The sequence below is a fragment of the Xyrauchen texanus genome, chromosome 6, assembly GCF_025860055.1.
Source record: "Xyrauchen texanus isolate HMW12.3.18 chromosome 6, RBS_HiC_50CHRs, whole genome shotgun sequence".
Lineage (NCBI taxonomy): Eukaryota > Metazoa > Chordata > Actinopteri > Cypriniformes > Catostomidae > Xyrauchen > Xyrauchen texanus.
In genome coordinates, this window is record NC_068281.1 from 48,895,199 (window position 1) to 48,921,172 (window position 25,974).

Consider the following 25,974-nt stretch of genomic DNA (forward strand, 5'->3'; position numbering starts at 1 on the left):
TTTTATCACATCAGCAAAAAAATTATCAAATGATGGAGACGTACAGATGTGCGGTGTAGTTAAGCGCACCTTGGCATCAGAGGTGGAACGTAATTAATTATAACTTCTCTTGTTAGAGTACTTGAGTAAATTTGTTTCTTTTAAGTATGACTAAATAATAGTACCTTTTTACATGACTTGATTAAAAATGAAGTATTTAACATTGCTACAGTTATTTATCAACAAAATTACAATTAAGTACAAAAAAAAGATATAATATTTCTGAATTTTTGGGAAGTTTTTAGGGAAGAAGAATCAGCAAGTTATAAGCGCTAAACCGGTTTATAAAATAAAATGTGCTGTATGTAGCACGACGGAAGCCCACAGGGCACAGCATCATGAGCAAAGCAAAGCAGCTTGCATAAACTGCCGCCGGTGTCCTCTCTTCTCTAGCTTCACCGGAGCTGTTCATTCAGGTATGAGGAAACCGTCTGAGCAACATTAACAAAATGTAGTTTGACATATGTGGGGATACCTTGTTATCTTTCTACAATATGTCTAAAACAAACTTTTTAAATACCTTAGAAAGATACAATACCAATAGTCATAAATTAACAGGGACTCAGGGCAAAGAAATTGACAAAAATATCCCAGAAATTAAAAGTATGGGGGCAAAAAAATGCCCACGCAACGAGTTTCCGTGTTTTATATAAAGTTACAATTACATATATTGCGATCTTTTGACTTTTCACTGAACATTAATTTATTTCCCACCACCCAGTTCCGTGCTCTCTATGTTTATCAATCCGCATCGGTTCGGTATTGTACTCCCATGTTAAATTCAGTAACCGCTCACCCCCCCTTGTTCAAAATAAACTGTCCTAGTGGGTAATACTCACACTCACAGTGTTGTACTGTACTTCCCTGCCATGTGCTGCTTTTTATCTGTCTGAAGCCATGGGATAGATATTATATAATGAACGTATAAGAAACCACAAAACAATGTGATCAAATGCAACAATTTACTTAATAATCTCTCAATATGTTAAATAATTATTATGTTAATCAAGACTTTATTATTTCAACTGTAATACAACAATACATATATAGAACAACCACATTTAATGTTTGAATCAATTACATCTCTCACTAAACACTGTGTGAAATGTTTATTCTTGCCTTATTTTATTCTGTTTGCATGGAGCTGATAACAGTTTACTTGTTAATCTCATTCCATATCTGGACAATTGCTGCAATATCATAGAGGATACATTTCCTCCTTTATGATATTGCATTATATTAGTTTTGTACAGTATGTTAACTTAAGTCAAAATACTTGGACATACGTGAATGAAAATAAACCTGAAATAGGAATGTGTTTCAGTCATAATGCTCATTATGTAGTTTAGAGACATTTAGAATGTTACAAATGGCTATTTCTATTTAAATAAATGTATTCTTTTTTTCTTTTTTGATCCCCCTTTCTCCCAATTTGGAATACCCAATTCCCACAACTTAGTACGTCCTCGTGGTGGTGCAATTATTCACTTCAATCTGGGCGGCAGAGGACAAGTCTCAGTTGCCTCCTCTTCTGAGACTGTTAATCCGGGCATTTTATCACGTGGCTCGCTGTGCATGACACCGAATGTTATTTACTTGTAATTTTGTTGTGCATCTAGGCCACTTCCCTCTCTATCCTGGTTAGAGATTATTTTTTCAAAACAGTAATGCATGGAAAAGTCTTCATCTCTCTAAATAAATAGACTAAGAGAAAACAGAATATCAGGAGATATGGGTTTCTTTTTGCCTTTTTTTTTTTTTTTTAAAGTGGGGAAAAAACCCACTGTATTGCGATTCTAAACCACATGGTAGCATAACCATTTTATAATGATAAGAAAAATAATTTGTATAATAAATTACCAGGAATGTAAAGATGATAAAATAATTTATAATTATGCTTAGCATTTATCATGTTTATTTAATGCCTGAATGAAAATTGTCAATCTTTGTAGAGCAATAGTTCAGGCAGAATATTCCACCAGTCACAAACTAGAAAATTGTGCATGCATTAGAATGAGAACACAAATATTTCTTGGCTTAAAAGATACAACAACTAAAGCAATGAGGAACATGTATCTCATAAAAGAGGACAATGTGACCCCTCACGTGCTACTTAAATAATTCGCACAAAAATTTAAATTCTCTCATCACCCTCATGCCATCCCAGATGTGTATGACTTTCTTCAGAACACAAATGAAGATTTTCAGAAGAATATTTCAGCTCTGGTCCATAAAATGACTCCAGTGGTTAAATCCATGACTTCTGAAGTGATATGATAACACCTATCATATCACTTCAGAAGTCATGGATTTAACCACTGGAGTGGGTGAGAAATAGATACATTTTTTTAGTATGTTCATTTTTGCTAGAAATTTTTCTCCCTGCCCAGTAGATGGTGAAATGCATGAAGAATGTGAATCACCAAAAACAAAAGAAAGTGACAGTTAAAGTGGGGATTAACTGAGCAGGGAGGAGAATTTCTAGCAAAAATGAACGTACTAAAAAAAGTTATCTATTTCTCACCCAACCTATCATATCACTTCTGAAGTCATGGATTTAACCACTGGAGTCACATGGATTAGGCTACTTTTATGCTGCCTTTATATGCTTTTTTTGAGCGTGAACATTTTGGCACCCATTCACTTGCTTTGTATGAACCAAAAGAGCTGAGATGTTCTTCTAAAAATCTTAATTTGTGTTCTGCTGATGAAAGAAAGTCATACACATCCAGGATGGCATAAGGGTGACTAAATAATTAGGTAATTACAATTTTTGTGTGAACTATCCCTTTAAAGCACGATGTGGCCCGACTACCAAACAACTGCTCTACCGCCTCTATTGTGCCAAGTGACAGTTTTTTTTTTTTGTTGTTGCATTCCTTGCATTGTTTTGGACATGTTTAATGCTCAACAATAACTCTCTTATATTATTAAAAATCATTTTTAATATTAGTAAATAAACATTTTGCTTTATATTGCTCACTGTAGAAAACCTAAGCTAAATCCATTGCTGTATGTAATGAGGATAAACACTCACCGCAGGCAGCAGGGACTGCATGTTCTGATTCGAGTCTGCTATTGTGGCCAGATACACCAGATTTCTGTGCAGCATTTGCTGGTAGCTGTCAAAGGGCAATGACAACAGCTTGATCATGAGTACGTGACTGAATATTAAAAGCAACTTTGAAGAATTGTTTATTGTTCGTTTGACTGTTTTTTAGTCAGACGATACACTACATATAGCTAAAAAGGACCCTTCCCCCACTGACACAAAATCACAAAAGTGAAAAATTTTGGATTCAAAAGGGTGAATTTCACAGAGGTGAACCGTTTGCATCCCAGATTATTAAATTAACAACTATATTCACATAATGCAAACATTGCAAGGGGCAAAAGAATAATATTTATGTAATATGTGCAAGTTTGCGCAAACAATGCGGCACAGTGTTTCCCATTAATTACCTAGACTGTGGCGGCCCACCAGTCTAATCTGTCCCACACAGTTTCATAATGAACCGAAAATATTTTTACACTTCTCATAATAACATAAAAGATCTCTAACGTTGTGTTTTGCGTCGGCAAAGCATCTCTCACTCCCAGTCATTTTTAATCCATTTCTTTCATAGGATTTTCTTTATTTGACTACCATACATAACATAAAATAATCATAAGGCAATAGCCTCCTACCAGGTGCAGTTTACAATTCTGTCGCAGAGAATTGAGTTGATTGCATAGGTACCCTATTAGGTTGGGCATCGTCATAATTTTAGAAAAATGTACAACTTAAATTTTGACATGTTACTTAAGCATGTAAAATAATACTTTGAATCCCCAAGTGAATGACCAATTTACTTAAGCAATGCTTAATGTCGAGCCCTGGCTCAAATGTATGCTCTAGTCGATTTTGTGTTTTGACCATTTGCGAACTGCGTTAAACTCTGTCTCGTTTACCATGTTTTGTGGGAGTGACTTTTTTTCCCATTCATATCTATACAACCAAAGTGTATATGATTAAATTACTACTAGAGCACAAAATTGTTTGCACAAAGTTCTTCATAGATCTAGACTCTTAATTTTGCTCTCAAAGTGCACCAGATTGATGGATTTAACTTAACCGAACCCACCTAGAAGGTCCAAGGCACACCCACCACAGTCTCACAAAATCCTGTGAGAAACACTGCGGCATGTCTTACAGAATACTCGCTTGAGAAACTTTCATTAAAGCAAAGATGTGTATTCATGTCAGATACGGAGGATGAACTTACTGTGAGCATTCAGCTGTTTTTCCTTTACTCTGAAAGTCCATGATGCACTGAATCAACTGATTGTTTTCATCCAGTAACTGCAGGTAAAATTTAGCAACATTAAACATTATTAAAAGAAAGATAGTGAGCAAAGATTTGAAGAAATACAAATAGAAACGGAGTAACATTAATTGTAATAATTATGCAGAAAACACAGAAAAGAATAGTTTAAAAAAAGAAAGCTACCCTTTCCCATACAATGACCGTAAACAGGGACAGCAAGCTCCAAAAAGGACAAAATCCTTCTGCACATACACTGGTGGCCAAAAGTTTGGAATAATGTACAGATTTTGCTGTTTCGGAAGGAAAACGGTACTTTAATTCACCAAAGTGGCAATTAACTGATCACAAAGTATAGTCAGGACATTCCTGATGTAAAAAACAGCACCACCGCTATTTGCAAATAGTCATATTTGATCAAACCTTGACAGTCCCCATTTCCAGCAGCCATCACTCCAACACCTTATCCTTGAGTAATCATGCTAAATTGCTAATTTGATACAAAAAAAAAAAAATCACTTGCCATTATATCAAATACAGTTGAAAGCTATTTGGTTCGTTAAATGAAGCTTAACATTGTGTTTTGAGTAGTCAATATATGCAATAGACTGGCATGTCTTAAGGTCAAAAATGGCAAAAAAAGAAATGGCTTTCTCTAGTCTCATCAGTCAATAACTTTGAGGAATGAAGGCTATACAACGATTGAAACTGCCAAAAAACTGAATATTTCATACAAAAGGTGTACACTACAGTCTTTGTCCTGACAAAGGACAACTGGCTCTGACAAGGACAGAAAGAGATGTGGAAGGCCCAGATACAGCCAAGTACATGAGAGTCTCTAGTTAGTGAAACAAACACCTCACATGTCCTCAGCTGACCGCTTCATTGAATTCTACCCACTCAACACCAGTTTCATGTACAACAGTAAAGAGAAGACTCAGTGGTACAAGAAAAAGACACTTTTGAAACAGAAAAATGTTAAAATGGGCAAAGAAACCGACATTGGACAACAGATAACTGGAAGAGTGTTATGGATCCTAACCCCATTGAGCTTTTGTGGGATCCGCTATACTGTAAGGTGCCTGACAAGACTACTACATCTATGGCAAGTGCTACAGGAAGCGTAGGGTGAAAGGAGTATCTGGACAAACTGACAGCTAGAATGCCAAGGATCTGCAAAGCTGTCATTAATGCAAGTGGAGGATTTTTTGATGAGAACGCTGAAGTAGTTTAAGAAGTTTTGAGGGAAAAACAAAGTCAACTTGTAATAGTAGTTTTTCACGTTATTAATGTTCCGACAATACATTGTGATTAGTAGAACGCCACTTTGGTGAATAAAAGTACCAATTTCTTTCCATAGCATCAAAATCTGTACATTATTCCAAACTTTTGACAGCCAGTGTACAAATATGAAATCTCAAGACATGTGCCAGGTCAATGACAACAAACGTCACTGGTTCCTGTATATTTTGTGGCTGTTCGCATTGCATTTTTATGTTTGAAATTAAACACAAGGTAAAATAAATTTAGAGTTACAGTGGAAGATTTTTCAGTAGGAATTCTGCATTTTGTCTACTCATGTAAGCAAAGTAATAATTACTCTAGTACTTGTCAAGTCAGACAAAATTGCATTGCATCTTGTTGTTCTTACAGCATCTTGCATATTCATTATTACAGCCTGTTATAATGTAGTCCCGTTCACTGCCTCGCTGGCCGACTCAATAAAAGAATGCTAACAAATTGAGTCTTCACTACCTTTAGATTACCATAAATATCTTAAGTGCACACAACTGTTTTCAGCACGTCTGTCTGAACAGTACAGTATTCTCGGAAAGAACCAGAGACCCCCTGTAAAGCTATTTTGTGAACAACCTGATTGGTCAATGAAGATCGGAGCAGAATCAGCAGATCCCTTCCTGTTCGCTGTAACTGTGCCTCGGCATGCGTTTCAAGCCCCGACAATCTTATGAGCTAGTTCTTTCAATGCATTTCTATAAATGACTAGCAAACTCACTAGTTATTGGTTTAAATATTAAGTTAAGATAGACAATTTATGTAATAAAGGGTTTAATAATAATAATTATATATAATTATTATTAAAGCAATAGTATGCAAGTATAAACATCATGGGACCACACAGCCATCATAATGCTCAGGATTGGGACATATTGGGAAAGAAATAAAAGCTGAAATAAAATAATTCTCTCTAGTATTATTCTGACATTTCGCATTCCTTCTATACAAACAAATTTGAATTGAAAATGTTCCTCTTCAGGTTTTAACATCAGACATTACAATAATATAACTTTTTTATATTATTATAATAAAAGACACGCTATCAAATTAATAAAGAGTAATTATTAGTGGTTGACTGATATGTTTTTTTAATCGCCGATGCCGATATCCAGAGAGCAGGGTGGCCAATAGGCCGATACAATGCTGATATAATCACAATTTAATATAGTAAATACAAATATAAAATAAAAAATTATAATATAAATATATAAACTCATATTTAGCACCAGAGGTCAGGGTAACCGAATATTTTCTGTCATTTGCAGATTATATTTAGCAGTGATGGAAAAATCTGAAGGCCATCCACCATTTTGACGGATTAAACGGAGGGTGATCTATTGTAACTTGAAACTGTAATTCCGGCCCCTGTCCAGTTGGTGCGAGTGCACATATTAAATTTAATTAATTCTTTTTCCCGTATAGCTTTAGTCACTGCTACATACAATTGTAAAAATGTAACGGCAGCTGAGTGTGAAAAGTTTTTTCAAACAGCCAAACAACATTTATCAATCACCGGCAGTTAATGTTATGGGGCAAGCAAGTGGCAACAAGGAGGTCAGGAGGGAGTACCGGGTTCAGTGGGAGCAGGAGTTCACGAGGTTGAGGAGGGAAGGTGGCAAAATGTTCTGCGACAACTGCATAAACGCTAAAATGAGTAACGGATTTGTCAGAGGGTGCATGACGATGCAGAAATCAGCTTTGAATGATCACAAAAGTAGTCAAAGCCAAATCGAAGCTTCACAGGTGGTCAACCAGAGCGTGGCAATGGTCAAGCATGTAGAGAAATCACAGGCTGCCTGTAACAAGTTATTAAAAACACAGCTTAAGGTTGTGTTGCATATGGCACCTACAAACACCCCGAGCCCACCTATATCTTAACCTAATACCGTAATTTCCGGACTATAAGCCGCAACTTTTTTCCCACGCTTTGAACCTCGCGGCTTATACAATGACGAGGCTAATATATGGATTTTTCCCGCTTTCAAATTTTATAAAAAAAAAAAAAAACATTCTGTGACGTGCTCAGTTTTTTGGCAGCGTGAAGCTTTCATTAGACCAATGAAATTGCCGAATGGGTTAAGGTCAAAACAACTTTTTTTGTTTACTGTTTAGATTAAATCGAGCGCGCTCAAACTTCCCATCATTCTGATTACGGTAGTAATTTTGTCACCCTCACCATGGCAAAGACATGGAGAAACGCATACGATGCTGCTTTCAAGTTGAAGGCGATTGATCTGGCTGTTGGAAAAGGAAATAGAGCTGCTGCACGGGAGCTTGGTCTTAATGAGTCGATGATAAGACGTTGGAAACAGCAGCGTGAGGAATTGACTCAGTGCAAAAAGACAACTAAATCTGAGGCTATTCAACTCCAACACCGAAGGAGATGACTTCAGTGGTTTCAGTGCACAGGACGAGGAAGATAGTGACCAATGACTTTCTTGGTAGGCTACTGTTTACTGCAAATGTTTTATTACAAGCCGTGTGTGGCAGCGGGGGCGTGGTCAAGCGCCCGTCCGGGAGAGAAAAGCTGTAAGGGCGCTTACACCTGCGCTAAATTACGTCTAACACCGGTGTCTAATTTCAAGTGCCCTGCTTCACGTGTCCTTCTTGGGAAAACTGTCACACGGGCACCAGTGTGACAGTTTTCAGCAGGGCACTTGACGTTCCAGGTAAGGCTTTTAATGGCCACAGCAATGTTTACAATCAATTTTATAAAGTTTCTCAATTCTTCTATGCGCCAACACTAGACTGACATGTGTCACTCTCTCAGCTCTGTGGCTGCTGCCTTTTATGCCGCTCTCCCCATGCTTACTGAAATTAGACACCGGTGTTAGACATAATTTAGCTCAGGTGTAAGCGCCTTACCGCTTTTCTCTCCCGGACGGCGCTTGACCACGCCCCGCTGCCACACCGTGTTTCGTTAAAGCCTATTTATTTTTGTTACAAGCCGTGTTTCGTTAAAGCCTGAGTAAAGTTAATTTGTTTCAAAGTACCGGTAGGCACCTGCGGCTTATAGACAGGTGCGGCTTATTTATGTTTAAAATAATATTTTATTTAAAAATCAGTGGGTGCGGCTTATATTCAGGTGCGCTCAATAGTCCGGAAATTACGGTACACCTCTTAGAGTCTGCTGGGTGTCCAGACCACCATAACACTGTCAGTCAGATGGAGGAGGCTAAAGCAATAACCATAACCAGCGCAGTGGAGGACCGCCTCGCCAACAGCAGATACGTCGGAATAGTAGATGAAACTACTAATATAACGGTTGAGAAAATCACATGATGATCACATACCTGACAGTTCAGCAGATAGGGGAGCCTGCAACTGTGTTCATTGGAAATCATGTAATACCCTCTGGCACTGCAGAATGCATCACAGCAAAAATAAAAGATGTGACTCATGTAGTTGGACTGGGAAGTGACGGAGTTGCACAACAGCTGCGTCAGAATGATTGTCCCTACCTCATAAACATTCACTGTGGTGCGCATAGAACGGCACTAGCTGCCCATAATGCCTTCAAAAAGTCACCATTATTAATAACATACACCTACTACAAGAATTCCCCCATTCGAACACACAGATTAAATGAACTCCAAAACGAAATGGAGGAAAACTACATGTTGAGCCTAAAACAACCATTGGCTACGCGTAGGCTGTCATTGGAGAGGGCGGTTAAGGGCATTCATGCCAACTGGGTTTCTCTGGTGTTGGAGTTGGAAGAAGCTGTGAGAGACTGTCCGGTAGCTAAGGGTATTAGAAAGCACCTCCAAAAATACACATTCCCTGCCTTAACTCACCTGCTGACTGACGTCTTGTCCATGGTGAACCACATGAATCTCATGTTCCAAAAAGATGTTAAGATCTCCGTCCAACCTAACCTTGAACATGACCCTTGCTAGCCTAGGACTTGATGAAAGGGCCAGGTGAGGTGGAGACTAAATTCAATGAGGCTTAACAAGATGGCAAGGACTGTGGCATAACGCTCATGCAGGCAGATGCGCAGAACTCTTCAGTTTTGCGCAAACAGTACATCGCGGAGGTCACCAAATCTATCAGAAAAAGATTCCCTTTCGGAGCATGTGTGCCTCATCGCTGACCTCGACACCATACTCAATGCATCTCGCTAACTGACATCTGTTTTGAATTAATGGATCTCTTAAGGAAACTGGTCTCCAAACAGTTTGAAAAGCACTTTATTTTCATTGTATCTCCAAATACAGCCTCCGGAGGCAGCATTCCTGGTTTCGGACGCAACCTTGAAGTTGCACTCAAGTCCTCATGCGGATCCAGCATGAGCAGCAGTCAGTTTAAACAGCCTGGTGCGCCTGCTTGGAGTAACACGGAGTGACTGTCATGATTTCTGAATCAGAGGAACTTTTGATCCTGAAGTTTTTGATTCTGGCTGATAGAATATGCGTTTCAGCGGAAGATATTAGATGAGCGCTTGACAGGAAGAAAGAGGTTCGTGAATTACATCCGTTTAAATGAGATATCTGCACATTTGCAAACGGTATATAAATGAGTGCTCCCCAGGATGCTGGATCTGCTGAAGTTGTGTGAGGTTGTTTTATTACATGTATTTAAATGAGATATGCAGACGGTATGATATTAGTTTTATTGATATTTGCCTTTTTATTAGAGATGCACCGATTTTTTGCAAGTGTGACCTGCCGATACCGATTTTTCCGATTTTCTAAGAACTATTATTGACCACATATACAAACAAAATCTACCTTTCTTCAATGCTAAATTTTATTTTCATAATAAAATAAATTATTAAACATTACAATTTCCCCCAAACTGCACTAAGTTACAGGATCTTCTCTCACTTAAACAACTCTCAAAATAGAGTGCTCTGTGACTAGAAAGAGGTAGAAGTAACAATTAACTGCAAATGAGTTGCTTTAAATAACAGATGTCATTTTCCACTAGGGCTGGGATAAACGATTATTTTAGCAATTTATTTTTTCGATGCATCGATTAATCTAATGATTAATTTTTTTCGATTCGATTAATCGACTTGTGACAACACCGGTAATACCGGTTTCATCGGGGGTGGGGGTGTATAAAATGTAAAAAAAAAAAACATTTGCCGGGAGTTTGATTGACTGGCGATCTGATCAATCAATCATAATACGCCATTTTTGTCCGACAAAGTAGTCAGGAGAGAGAAGATTAACGTCGGTGGATTTGAATTTGAATAATGGACTGTAGGCTACTGTACTGACATCTTTCCGCGGATAAAACGACAGTCTTTCTGATGTAGGCTATATTCATGTTTAGCCTATTTGATGCTATAAATTAACCAAGGAAAAGATGATCGGTTCACGAGCAGCTTTAACTGAGGCAATCTGTCACGACACATTAAAGAGCCACAAAATAGTAGGCCTATTTATGGTTTAATTTTCTTTGAATGACCAAATTTGAAAGTTGAGACTTTATTAAATTTTACCTGCTTGGTCCTGTCTGTCAGCGCGTTGTCAGTGTCCTCTATGTATTTTTCACGACATTCATTCATAGCTATAAGCGCATTATTAATAGCTATAAGCGAAAACTTTAGGTGTCGACAATGTATTATAGCCTACTCCAACATCGAGTGCAAAGTGGGGAGTTGAAAAAAAACGTACGGTGCTCTGTCATTTAGCTGCAACCGGGTGGCGCCTCTTCAGATGCTGGTGCATTGCCATGGTGCTAGAATGGAAGGCCATCTCCATTTTGCAAAGACGACATATCACGGAATTGTTTCCTTTTAAATTAAAGAATTCCCATACTTTAGAGGAACGAGTGCATGCCGCCTTGCACTTCTGATAGTCTGAGGAGCCACTCGTGTTACTACTACTCGCCGGCGCCGCCATCTTTGTTTTGGATCCGACGAATCGAAGTGCATATTTTGCGTCGACGTATTTTTTGCGTCGACGTCATCGTCCCAGCCCTATTTTCCACTATTTTTATAAATGGGCCTTTTTCTCTTTATTACTCGTCTAACAAAACAATTCCAAAGATCTGAAAAAGTAAAGTGTCCAATACGCTCAACTTACGTTAGATGTCCAAATATCAGTTGTAAAACTGAGCACTGCTTCGGGAACGGCTTGCATAACTGTCAACACTCCCATTTTTCCCGGGAGTCTCCCATTTTGTTATTTCTCCCAAAAAAACTCTCGTAATTTGTATGGCCCAAACCACGTTATATGAATAATCAATCACATCAATATATTATTCCAAGGTGGTCCAGTTGCCAGATCTTGAATGAAACGCATCCTACTCGCACAATCGACACATCATACAAATTACAAATCATTTATGGCCACAATCTGGCAACCTACATCCCATTTGCTCTGTTGATATCTGCGCAGGCAGTAGACACAGGATGTTAAATCAAGCATCACTGGTAGAGGGGAGGAGAAGAATCAGCTGGTGTTCTGGTGAAAAAGACTAAATATACATGTACATTTAACAACAGCTGGATGGAAGAATTAAATTTCATATCGACAATGCCCACGCCTTTTACAATGTGTGTCGCACTGATTTTAATATCGGACACGGTGGGAAAAATTACGTTAAATCACAATGGCACAATTTCTATAGTATTTAGCCTGCCTCTGCCATCCACTTCCCCTCTCCCGGATTTGTGTACCCAAATGTTGACCGATAACAGGCTGCGTGTGTGACATGACACGAGATTAAACAACTCGGGCAACACGACGTCGGAAAGTACCTCCTCTACTCTGTATCGAGGAAATTTATCATATTTCTGATCCCTCTGTCCTCAACTATGGAGAACAGCTGGTCATCCAGGGCCATTAATTCCATAATTTTCCACTGATAAAAGTTGCTGGACAAATATGTGGGACATAATGAAGTGGTAATGGCAATGCTTTAGATTAGATGATTGTTCAAAATAGCCTATTGAATATCAGGAATTTATCATACGTAAACCCTGATATTACACTGCATACATTTATTTAATAGCTGTGAACACAGCATATAGCCTAAACATCAATGGATTGTCCCTACACGAAGACCAAAAGTTTCCCCCACTACTTGGTGCAGGTTGCCAGCTTGAACAGGGCCATGATGATTCACTTTCGGGTCGGATCCGATAATATAAGCACAACATCAGGATCAATATAACGGTCATATCAGATAGACAACTGCTCCCTTGTGATTGCAGTTCCGTCTTCTGATTGCATTTATTTGTGAAATTAAAATGTCAGTAAACAGAATAATTTCAATGAACTGTCTCAATACTCTCCCCATTTTACCAAAACCTCGGAGGATTTTTTTGGGGGGGGATTTCTGTGAGGCGGAAGGTAAACAATTAGCAATAAACACACATTTTTGTATGGAAACGGTTTAAAGGGCACATTTCTTATGCGATAAATCAAAACTTACACGACAACGTGACTTAGGCATGATGTCATCATACCATTTGTATCGATTAAAAGGTAATTTGAATGGAAACAGGCAGAAGACGGCAAATGTCGCAAACATTTTACGCATTTATACGTTGTCGATAACAAAATGGCGCGAACAGTGGACGGAAACTAGGATTATGTTGAAAAATTGCATTTGTGAAGGGAAAGCTCAATGAATTGACCGCCTGTCTACTAATTTTTAACACAAAAAACAATATTTTGACTGAACTACGTGTGAAGCTCAGTACGAAAAGTGCTGGTTTATAAAATATGTCAAACAATTTTGAGACAGGTACGATTCAATTTACGGCTATTCCATTAACTTGTATGGTTTTCGCAAATGTTGATTTGATGACAAACTTAGTTAACCCTTACGCTTTTAGAGCTGATGAGGTTGGCATTTTAATTTAAAACCTGTAAATGAATTGTATAGTTTGTACAGAACAATAGGTGGTTGATTATAAAGTAGTATCTGCTTCGGCTGATCAAATCAGAACTGAGTAATCGAAAATGGAGCTTGACTGCTCTGATCAGACCCAGTTAATCTATAGCAGTGACGTTAGCTTACGTGCTTGTAAAGATAAGCATATACAACTATATACATGCGATTAGTAACACTAAAGTTATGCTAAATGGCAAGCAAATTGTTCCATGTTAGCGCACATGCATTGCGATGCTTCTGAATGTTGTTTAATGCGTTTGAGAGAGAAATGAGCCGTCGAAATGAGAGTGCTGGACATATCGCGGTTAACAAAGAGCCCGCAGTGCAGGTGAAATCTGAGCCGTTGTGGAACGCTGAATACTGTATGTAAATCATATATGCCGCATGATTGCGCGTTTATTATCTAGCAGTTTATGAATATTATGATATAAACGTATGTGATGTTTATTTCTGGTGTTACGAGCGTGTTGGCGGGAGATATGCTACAGCTAACGCACATCACGACCATAAATTACAGAATGAACTCACCTTCTGAATTCCCGCGGGAGTTATATCGCTTTTAGCGCGCTGCCGGTGCGATGCAAACGCCACAGACATGATGTTTCTCTGTTAGTTGAGTTTAATGTTGATTCAATGTTGACCGAGTGAAGCGATAGTGACCGCGAACAAACATCAGACTGAACCACTGCTGTCTGGAGAGGGGGTGGGGGGAGTCCTGACTCTCTCTCTAAACAATGAACTGACAAGACCGTTTCATAACGAGACGCTTGACAGTGTATACCATTTTACAGTTATAATTAGTAAGTAAAGTTCGATTTATTTTAATTAATATAACAATACGTGCTAGAGCAGTGGAACAACAGCTTTCATTGTTAGTAATGGTTTCTCCCTACGAGACGAATCATAGAGCGAATGAATCTCTGTCAGAAGATGAGAGCGACTCGTGAAGGACTGACGGTGACTTACTGACCTTGAATTTAATTTACACAAACATGTACATAATTACAAAAGCATAGTGTTGTAAAATCCTACGAATAAAAGTGATATCACTCCAAAGTGATTTGTGAAAATAGTATTATAGTAGGACTACCCACCTTGGAAAACCTTTGGACTTTTTGTTGTTTATTATTGCAAAAAGTTTTCAACGTGCAAATGTCTGCTTATATTATGTTATGTGAATATATAGTTTAGCTAACGAAATAAAAAAGGTTAACAATAAATTCAAGATCCTTATTTTCATAAAATGAAATACATTTCATTTTAAAATATTAATTAACATTCACTGTACTACATATATCATTTGCCAGTTCAGTCCAAAACACAATAACAAAATTACAGTAAAAAATAAATAACGTGTCAGTGTTTTCCTCATTACAAAAAGTACAAATGACTCAATGATAGTGTATCTAGCAATAAAGGATTTGACAGGGTAGATGCAGGTACGGATTTAGAAAGCAGAGGCCCCTGGGCACAAAATCTTGGAGGCACCCCCCCTACCAGAACTCGTGGCCACTCACACAGCATCTTCATTTTTAGAAACAGTAAAAGGAAGTTGTGTGTTTTTCTTTAATTTAAAACAAAAGCACTTTTTTTTTATTTAATTTTTATTTGCACACTTTACATTTTCGAGAAAGAAGTATAGCCTACTGTATTTATTTATTTATTATTTTTGTATTACATTATCTGCCATAATTATTATATATGGTGGTGACAAAACCCGTATTAAATAGGTACAGTTAGGTGATTTTGCCGTTGCAGAGATGCCTGCTCGCTGTCCGATTGTCTGATATAAATGACCGCATTGCAATGCGCTTTGTGTTCTGTCTTACACAGCAAACTAATTCTTCAATGGTAAGACCAACATAATAACATTAAAATAAATAAATCATCTTGGTGAGATTCTTTTTTGTTTTTGAAAAATCATCCAAACTTGTTTATTATTAAAAAATTTCCCAATGAATTCAACACCACCTAACATCAATTTGGGAGTAATAAGTAGTGAGGGATTATAACATAAATGACTTTTCACATGTTGAAGAGGATAAAAGTTGTATGTGATAATAAATAGTTAATATGTTAGTATTTGCCATTTTTATTAAACTTATCCAATAGATGAATAGTCTCTATTAAACCAGTTAAGTAAAAATAAAATATTTATTTGCAACAGTTATATTACGATTGTTCCAAAGAAAAGAGATATGAGGAGAAAAAATACGAATGTGACAAATCTTCCAAGCAAGGAGTGCTTGTTGGTGAAATTTAGACAATTTAAGTGGTAATTTTGTGACACAATAGTCACACACAATGGCGGTTCTGGCTCACTTGGTACCCTAGCCCTGTTCTTAGGTGCCCTTTGAATTCTTTCAAATAAATTATATAAAATAATATAAATTATTCATGAACTGGCCAAAGAATTTTCATTAAATTTGAAAACATACATTTTAACATTAGACAATACATGTCAAGTCAAGTGGTATTTATTGTTGTTCAACCATATACAGTTAGTACAGTACACAGTGAAACGAGACAACGTTCCTCCAGGACAATGTTGTTTTATGTGCTACATAAAACAACATAGGACAAACACAGAACCACATGAGACTACACAGACTAAATAACATACCTATATAAAGTGCACGTGCAAACGTGTGCAAAAAGTACAGGACAGTACAATAAATTACAAAAAATTAACAGGACAATAGGCACAGTGAGAGACAGTGCAGCTCCGACCTACACAGTAGTGCAAAAAGATGACAGTTTCTAAAAATGCCAAATCTAAACATAACATACTATGAGATGAGTGTTCTATACACATAGCAGGTATTGAGGTAGCAGCCAGGTATAAAGTGACAATAATTAAAGTGCAACTCAGGACACGTGTGTGTGTGTCAGTCCAGTCTCTGAGTATTGAGGAGTCTGATGGTTTGGGGGAAGAAGCTGTTTCACAGTCTGGCCGTGAGGGCCCGAATGCTTTGGTACCTCTTGCCAGATGGCAGGAGGGTGAGGAGTTTGTGTGAGGGGTGTGTGGGGTCATCCACAATGCTGGTTGCTTTGCGGGTGCAGTGTTTTTTGTAAATGTCTTTGATGGATGGAAGAGAGACCCCGATGATCTTCTCAGCTGTCCTCACTATCCTCTGCAGGGCTTTGTGGTCCAAAACGGTGCAAGTCCCAAATCGGGTACTCAGCAGCACACGCACCTCTGCAGTCATCCACAGCTTCTGGTTGGAGCGTGTGGTGATGGTCTTGGAGAAGGTGACATCATCAATGCACTTGCTGATGTAGCTGGTCACTGATGCTGTGTATTCCTCCAAGTTGGTAGAGTCGCCATATGTTGCAGCCTCCCTGAACATGTGCCAGTCAGTACACTCAAAAAAGTCCTGAAGATCAGAGATGGCTCCTGCTGGCCAGGTTTTCACCTGCTTCTGGAGCGGTTTTGTGCGTCTGACGAGCGGTCTGTGTGCTGGAATTAGCATAACAGAGATGTGGTCTGAGTAGCCGGGCTCCACCCGGTACGTGCCTGGGATGTATGTGTAAACAAGATCAAGCATGTTCGCCCCTCTCGTTGCTAAGTCCAAATACTGATGGAATTTAGGGAGCACTGTCTTGAGAGTCGCATGGTTGAAATCTCCGGCTACAATAAACAGTCCGTCAGGGTGAGCGTTCTGCAGTTCGCTCATAGCCCAATACAGTTCACAGAGTGTTTTCTTAGCGTTAGCGCTGGGGGGAATGTAAACTCTAATAACAGTGGTGAATTCCCGTGGTAAATAAAAAGGTCTGCATCTAACAATTACAAGCTCCACCAGCGATGAGCAGTAACTAGAGACTAGCATAGAGTTATTGCACCATTCCGTGTTGATGTAAACACACAAGCCACAACCGTGAGTCTTACAGCACAGAGCTGCATTTCTGTCAGCATGAAACGAGGCGAGCCTGTCTAGCTGAATGGCGGTGTCTGGAACTCTGTAGCTGAGCCACGCCGTGAAAACAAAGATGCAGCAGTCTCTAAGCTCATGCTGCGTAGTCTGCTGGAGTCGGATTTAGTCCAGTTTATTGTCCAGGGAGCAAACATTTGAGAGCAGAGAGCTGGCCGGCTAGGGTTTGTTTTTAGCCTAGCATGGACCCCCGCCCTCTTGCTGCGCTTTCGCTTCCGATTTTAAATTCACTGTTGTTCTATATAGAATTGTTCTATTGTCTATACAGTATTTAACACAATTACATCAGAAGTAACTGCAATTCAATTACTGAAAAATTTAAAGTAATCCCTTTACTTTTTTCAATGAAAAAGTAATTGAATTACTTAGTAACACATTACACCCTAGACTGATCTGGGATGGCACGAGGGTGAGTAAATGATCAGAGAATGCACATTTTTGGGTGAACTATTCCTTTAAGGTAGCTTACATTTTGTCAATGTAGAATCCAAACTTTAATGTAAGGAACAACAAGGCCTTGTCCAAATCTCAGCTGACCATTTGCTCACTGGCACAATTATTTTAGCACAATTTAACATTTATGGAAAATGAATTTTTTTGTTGAAGATGAGATAAAATGCCTTTATCTTTTGCCCGTTTCCCTTCTTTCGTGCTTTTTTTTTCTGAAATTGAAATTCAGATTTCAATATCTGTTTTGATATTTTCATTTTCAGAGATTTTTCATCGAGATGCAATTACACAGGCTGTTAAAAATCACCCATCCCACCCCCTGTCTATCAAGGATCAACACTCAACCAATCACTGGCAATATACAATGTGTGTGGAATCCTGGGAGCGAGGAATACTGTGAAAATGCCGCGTATGGAGCGATAGCAGCTTGCTGTACGTGTCCAATGGTGAGCAAAGTGGGCATTTTCAATTAATTCCAATGAAAATCCACCTCGCACCTGGAATGCATTGAAAATGCCTGCTTCCCTACGCACACCATGTGCCAGTGGACACCCAGCATGTGAGCTCTTTGTGGGACTGGGAAACATCCACCTGTCGTGCCGCCCTAGGGAGCATTGTCGCCCTAGTCTGTTGCCTATATCGCCTATGCTAGGATCTGCCACTGATCACACATCAACAGAAATCTTGAGCCACCCACTTGATTAAAAATAGGGAACTATATACTCACTTTAATTGGAATGCAGCATTACTTTACGGGTTAATGGATGTTTCTGTCCATTTTCAAAGTTCTTCCATATTACATTGTGATATATCTTGCCATACAAGTAGTATAGATAATTACTAAATAATTACATCACCAAATAGCCCCTTGCCACATACAACTGTTATTTATTGGTATTTATTTATTTATGGTCATTATTTTACTATATAAAATGTAATCAGTATTGTCCCATTCACTGTTTGAATGGTTCCATCAGAGGGTAAAAATCAATAACTTAGCACGTTAGGCTTTTATTTGCATTCATCTGATTGATACAGGGGGTTGTTTATCTAATGGAGCTACATTGAATCGGTTACCTAACGTAACCTCGGTTCTCTCTAGATGAGGGAACGAGTATTGCGTAAGCTAGCTTACGCTACGGGAAAGATTCATCTTTTCTGAGATATTGAAGCCAAAAAATGATCCTTAATTTTGTATCATTTGTCAACGCAGTGCAGCAACTGCAGACCTTGAGCGGGCTAGCTAGCGAGATCATTGGTTGCTCTGCGGCAACTGCTGCAGCCTATAGACGAACTTGGGCGAACTCGCGTCCAATGAGAGGCGTCCGCGCGCTTACTGCATCAAAGCCCGCCAAAATGGCCGTGGCTAGAGTGCATATAAGCGTAGTTCGTAGGCTGGAACTCTGGTTTTCATTGAATGAAGCGAAAGTCGCTCGTGGCGCGAGCATGGCCGGCTATGCAATACTCGTTCCCTAATCTAGAGAGAACCGAGGTTACGTTAGGTAACCGATTCGTTCTCTTACGAGAGGTTCTCTCATATTGCGTAAGCTAGCTTACGCTACGGGAACCCATTGTCAATGCCGTGCGCGCCAAGCATCCACTGCATGAGCCCCGGGGGTTGGGGGACCCGGGGGAGCCCTTGTGAGTGGGGAAATAATATTTGGCCGGCAAGAGTGCGGGCCAGTGTGTGTGTAATACATAAGCACATACTGGGAAGGGAACGACAGAGCGGCGGTGCCGGTCTGTGTGGAATGAGTCCCATCAGTGCAGGTCACCAGGGGAGCTGTAGCGTATTAAACCGCTAGTAGTTTTGCCTGCAGGGCGGGCACTTCCAGATTGTAAAATCTGACAAAGGTGGAGGGGGAAGCCCAGCCTGCTGCCACACATATGTCGTGAATGGAAATCCCGCTGGACCATGCCCACGATGAGGCCATGCCTCTAGTGGAGTGAGCCCTAATGCCCAACGGGCATGGCAGGTCTTTTGACGCGTATGCGGCAGCAATAGTGTCCACTATCCATCTAGACAGTGTCTGTTTCAAGGTGGCGAGACCTTTGGTGCGCCCTCCGAACGAAACGAAAAGCTGCTCAGAGCGTCTGAAAGAGGCGGAGCGCGCAGGATGCTGGCAGCGCCGATAGGGAAATGACCTGTGCTCTGAAAGGAGTACCGATCACCTTGGGAACATAGCCGTGTCTAGGCTTTAAAATGACCTTGGAGTCACTTGGTCCAAACTCAAGGCACGCAGCGCTGACAGACAGCGCGTGAAGGTCTCCCACAGGTTTGACTGATGACAGGGCAGTCAGAAAAACGGTTTTGAGTGAAAGGTATTTCAAATCCACGGATTGAAGCGGTTCGAAAGGGGGGGCTTTCATAGTTTCGAGAACTATAGAAAGATCCCAGATAGGAACCGATGGGGGGCGCGGGGGGTTCATCCTTCTAGCTCCCTTGAGGAAGCGGATAACCAGCTTGTTTTTTCCCAGTGACTGGCCGTGCAGGGGTTCAGCGAACGCTGCGACGGCCGCCACATACACTTTGAGCGTGGATGGGGATCTGCCCTTATCCAGCAGCTCTTGTAAAAACACGAGCAGCGACGACACCCCACATGTCCGTGGGTCCAGGTCTCTGTCGGTGCACTATTTTGAAAACACAGACCATTTTGACGCATAGAGTCTTCTCGTGGAAGGGGCTCTAGCGTGTATGATGGTGTTTATTACCCCTTCTGGCAGAGCGACGGGTAGTCGTTGATTACCCACGCGTGCAGTGCCCAGCGCTCTGGGTGGGGATGCCAGATCGTGCCGCGAGCTTGAGAGAGGAGATCTGCTCTCACTGGGATGGGCCACGGCGCTGTCAGTGACAGCTGCGTAAGCTCCGGGAACCATGTCTGATTCTCCCAATGCGGGGCTATGAGGAGCACCGTGTGACACGTTTCCCTGATCCTCTGCATTACCTGTGGCAATAGCGAGACGGGAGGGAAGGCGTAAAGCGGGCGGTTGGGCCAGTCCTGGGCCAGCTGGCCCTCGCTCGAGAAAAATATTGGGCAGTGAGAGTTCTCTTCTGACGCAAGAGGTCTATCTCTGCTCTGCCGAATATGCGCCATAACTTCTGGACTGTTTGAGCGTGCAAGGACCATTCCCCTGGAGGAATATTGTCTCTGGACAGTCTGTCTGGGCCGTCGCTCAGGTGGCCTGGCACGTGCGTCGCCCTCAGCGAGCGCAGGTGGCACTGGGACCAACTCAGTATGCGTTTCGTCAGATGGAAGAGGTTCCTGGATCTGACACCGCCCTGACGGTTTAGGTAGGATACCACAGATCTGTTGTCCGAACGGACCAGGACGTGGTGACCCTGAATGACCGGGAGAAAGCGCACAAGCGCGTACTCGACCGCTATCATTTCCAGACAATTTATGTGAAGGAGCTTTTCCTGAACTGACCATAGGCCAAAAACCGGAGAGCCCTCGCGAGACCGCGCTCCAACCCGTGTTGGACGCCGCCTGTCGAGATGACTTTTCGGCGAGATACAGCTCCCATCGCCACTCCCCGCTGATACCATTCGGCCACTGTCCAGGGCTGTAGAGCTGAAATACAGGTCTGAGTCACCTTGATCGGCTGGCGGCCTGTGGCCCAAGCCCGGCGAGACGCGCGGGTGTTTAGCCAATGCTGAAGCGGGCGATGCGCAGTAAACCCAGCTGAAGTACTGCTGCGGCTGAGGCCATGTAACCTAGCACTCTCTGAAATTTTTTCAGAGGCGTGAGGCTGTTCATCTGAAAGGACGCGGCTAGTCGCTGAACACGGCGCGTGCTGTGTAGATAAGCGAGCCGTCATTGCCATGGAGTCTAGTTCTATTCCAAGGAAGGAAATTGCCTGACTGGGCTGTAGTGAGCTCTTGGTCCAATTGACTGCAAGACCCAAACTGTTCAGATGGCTGAGGAGAACTGTTCTGTGAGACAGAAGCTCCGTATGTGACTGTGCCATAATCAGCCAGTCGTCCAAATAGTTCAGAATTCGCAAGCCCTGACTCCGCAGGGGTGCGAGCGCCGCATCCATGCACTTCGTGAAAGTACGGGGTGCTAAAGACAGGCCGAACGGAAGGACGGTGTATTGATAAACCTGGCCGTCGAAGGCGAATCTCAAGAATGGCCTGTGATGGGGATTTATCTGAATCTGAAAGTAGGTATCTTTCATATCGAGAGAGATAAACCAGTCCCCCTGGCGCGTATGCGTGAGGAGTTTCCTGATTGTAAGCATTTTGAACAGTCTTTTTGCAAGCACCTTGTTCAAACCCCTGAGATCTAATATTGGTCTGAGGCCGCCGTCTTTCTTGGGAACAAGAAAATAATGGCTGTAAAACCCCGACTCGCTCAGCGAAGGCGGCACTTTCTCTATGGCCCTTTTGCACAGAAGGTTTGCTATTTCTGAATGAAGCATGCAGGCTGCTTCCGTGTTCACAATAGTTTCGAGCCACGCTCTGAAGCGGGAGGGCGGCGATCGAACTGTAGCAAATAGCCCTGTTTTATTGTGCTTAACACCCATTTGGATATCCCTGGGATAGCTTCCCACGCTTTGAAGCGTAACGCTAGAGGGTGAATGGCCAAATCGCCCTGATTGCCGCACACAGCGCGCTGAACAGAATGTGTGAGCGTGCTTCCTGTGCTTATGCATGACTGCTCGCAGACAGCAGGGACAGGCTGTTCTGTGAGTGACTTCCCGATTGAGGTGAATGGGGAAAGAGTCACATCTGTTAAGTGATGCGCGAGCGTAGTCACGGGCACGGGACTTACATACAGAGACGTGTTTGCTGGCCGTGTGACAGAGCGGGCAGAGAATGGGTGTGCGCACGTATTCGTGAGCGCGTTTATTGACTCTAACACTCGAGCGGGTTGTGTCCGCTTTATGTGAGTGGGCTCTGATCGGGACACGGGAAGTGTAATGCTTGTGTGTAGAGGTGAACACTGGATTGTGGGCACATTTTCTACACATAAGGCTGGTCGTGTGACAGAGCTGCCAGAGAAGGGGCGCCAGACGGATTCGTGGGCGTGTTTATTGACTCTAACACTCGAGCGGGCTGTGTCCGCTTTAAGTGAGTGGGCTCTGATAGGAACACGGGAAGTGTAATGCTTGTGTGTAGGGGTGAACACTGGATTGTGGGCACATTTTCTACACATAAGGCATGTTTGCTCTTTACAAGATTTCTTTGAGTCGCCGTGAAAACTGCGTTTGAGTGCAGGCAAGCGGGCAGTATCACCGGCTTGTTGGCTGCTGAATCCACCACTGTACAGGGGGCGAAGCTTTGACGGTGGTCCGGCCGCGGCGGGACTGAGCCGTCGTTTTTTCAACAAGGCTAGGAGGACTTCGGTTGCTCAGGTTTCAGCGCAACCTTAGACCGAGGCCCGCAGGGGGGCGGCGGTCTGCGGCGGCTGTCTGAGCGCGATCGAGGGCGGCCGCACTGTCGACGCTGAGAAGTCTGACTTTGTTGAGCTGGGCACTGTGAAGAGGCTCGTGCAGGAGGCTGGTCACGTGGGCGGCCTGCAGAGGAGCTTAGCGACGCGGCAGGAAGAGGTTCATGGCTTGGGTGGCTTTCTGGACTTCTGAAAAGCGGTCAACAATGCCACTCACCGCGGAGCCGAAGAGACCGGTCGGAGAGAGCGGTGCGTTGAGGAACGTGGAGCGCTCTGCTTCTCCCATGTCGGCTAGCGTTAGCCACAGATGTCTCTCGGTCACAGTCAGCGAGGCCATGCACTTCCCTAGAGCTTGGGCTGCAGCTTTGGTGGCGCTGGAGGGCGAGGTCCGTCGCGCTTCTTAGATCTGTAACAGCCTCTGGGTGCCTGCCTTTCTCATCCCACTCCTGAAGAAGGTCCGCTTGGAGGATCTGTAAGACGGCCATGGAGTGCAGAGCAGATGCGCTTGGCCGGGCGGCGGAATAGGCGCGCCAACATAGGCGGAAGTCGCTCTGCAGGCCTTAGACGGGAGCACTGGCTTAGACCGCCATCTCGCGGAGGGCGGGCAAAGGTGTGCTGCTACCGAATCCTCGACCGGGGGGATGGAGGAGTAGCCTTTGAGTGTGGAGTTCCAGCAGGAAGGGAGTGGCCCAGGCCGCGGGTGTTGCGCGGGCGACGGCTCTGAAGAAAGCAGCCGTCGAGTCTGTTGGGAGCCTGCTCAGGGGGCGGTGACCACTCGAGCCCGAGGCGGAGGCGTTTTAGTTCCCCTTCGACTCCGGCGCGGGTCCTGCTGGATTCCTGGGCCGAGGAGGAGGCGTGGGAGCCTGACCACTCCTTGCTGTCCGAAGCCATGATGGAACAGCCCTTATCCTCCGCCTCGTCCTCCGAGATGGCAGCAGTGCGGCCGCTGGGCGGCAACTGCGCATCCCGGGGGGGCGGGGAGGGTGAGAGCGATGCTTGAGGGAGAGGCTCCGGCGAGGCAGTCGCTTCTATCACCGGTTCTGGCAGCCTTTGGGAGCGGCGCTTTTTCCTGCGCGGCGGAACGGAAGGCGGCGTGGCGGCTTCGGTTCTGAGCGCTTTGAGTCGAGCCCGCAGGGTCGACATCAGAAGCTCCTCGCAGAGGTCGCATCCGCCTTCAGCGAGGGCGAGCTCTGCATGCCCCAGTCCCAGGCAGAGAGCGCAGATGATGTGGCGGTCTCCGGCGCTGAGAGGGGCGCGGCATGAAGCGCAAGTGGTGCGAGGCATCTTAAAAAGATGCTCGTTACTCTTTTGTGAAGTTCGTTAAGAACTAGCTTGCTCTAAAAAGGATACGTCGCCGGATGGCGAGCTCGCAGGATGGCTGAAGGTGGCGGAGACGGCCGGCTTCTTCGAGCGCTGTCCAAGCTTGCTAGATGCCCCTCGAACGGCGACGCGGCTTCCAGTTCAGAGATGCGAAGAGCTTCGCTGAAGAGATGAAAATCAGGGTTCCAGCCTCACGAACTACGCTTATATGCACTCTAGCCACGCCCATTTTGGCAGGCTTTGATGCAGTAAGCGCTGGACGCTCTCTCATTGGACGCGAGTTCGCCCAAGTTCGTCTATAAGCTGCAGCAGTTGCCGCAGAGCAACCAATGAGCTCGCTAGCTAGCCCGCTCAAGGTCTGCAGTTGCTGCACTGCATTGACAAATGATACAAAATTAAGGATAATTTTTTGGCTTCAATATCTCAGAAAAGATTAATCTTTCCCGTAGCGTAAGCTAGCTTACGCAATACGAGAGAACCTCTCGTAAGAGAACCTCGAGTTTATAGCTGTGTTCAATTTTACGAATCACCAGATGGCACTGTTTCCAATCCTTCCATAGATTTGAATATTTTGCTGGTACAATCTGGAAAAAGCCTCAGCACTACACAAGGTTTAATGTCCTTCTTCCTTCTTCCTACTGTTAATGACACACAAAGATCTAGAGAAACAAGCTAATCCTGACATCACAAAACAACAACTTCAACAAAATCAACAACTGTTTAAAAACTATGCAAGCTATGAAACCATATTATTTATGCTCCTGTTTGGAAGAGGATGAATAGGGCTAAAGCAGATAAACATTTTGTGTAGCCTATTTAAACTAAAATAAACGCATTTATCCAACTCCCTGCTGTGCTTGCTGGTTTGACTAAAACAAATTTGCTCTATTTTTGGTTATATGTTTTTTTCTCTCTTTTTTTTGTCTGCGTTGAGATGCTTAAGGCTTCTTGTGTTCCTGAAAGTAGTTGCCAAAGTGAAAAAAGAGCTACATATCAAGTTCATTTTTATAATTCTTTTCTGCATTATTTACTTGACTTAAGGATTTTTATTTTACAGCGTAATGTTTCTGGAAATACCCCATATGTAGTGTGTATGCTAACATGTTTCATGTTATACTGAAAAATCAAGTAAAATGAAACTTTATAGTTATATGAATTTCTTTAGATTTCATTCTATTTTAATTATATTTCTATAATCTTACTTCCTGTTTGCAACCTCAATTTCAAATTCAATTGTAATTCAGGAACTGAACTGGATTTGAATTGGAATTCTTAAATTAATTCTGAATGCACAAACTTGCTGCGAAGATTACACTGAAACAGAGCTTCTGTTGAGAATCTCTGTGTTTCTGTTGAGCTCTTGTGAGCAGAATGAATGATTAA

The 25,974-nt window shown here is 42.4% G+C and overlaps 1 protein-coding gene across 2 annotated transcripts in view; it reads right to left on the minus strand.

Annotated features, from left to right (window-relative positions):
* The window catches only part of ss18 (SS18 subunit of BAF chromatin remodeling complex), a 28,826-nt gene extending 14,653 nt beyond the window's left edge, over positions 1–14,173 (minus strand). For both annotated transcript variants that reach the window (XM_052127915.1, XM_052127913.1), the window contains exons 1-3: positions 14,025–14,173; positions 4,305–4,381; positions 3,077–3,161 (exon numbers count right to left, since the gene is read on the minus strand). In XM_052127915.1, the coding sequence (XP_051983875.1) occupies positions 3,077–3,161; positions 4,305–4,381; positions 14,025–14,093 (231 nt within the window). In that variant the 5' untranslated portion in view covers positions 14,094–14,173. The remainder of the gene's footprint in view (positions 1–3,076; positions 3,162–4,304; positions 4,382–14,024) is intronic.
* Between the last annotated feature and the right edge of the window lie 11,801 nt (positions 14,174–25,974).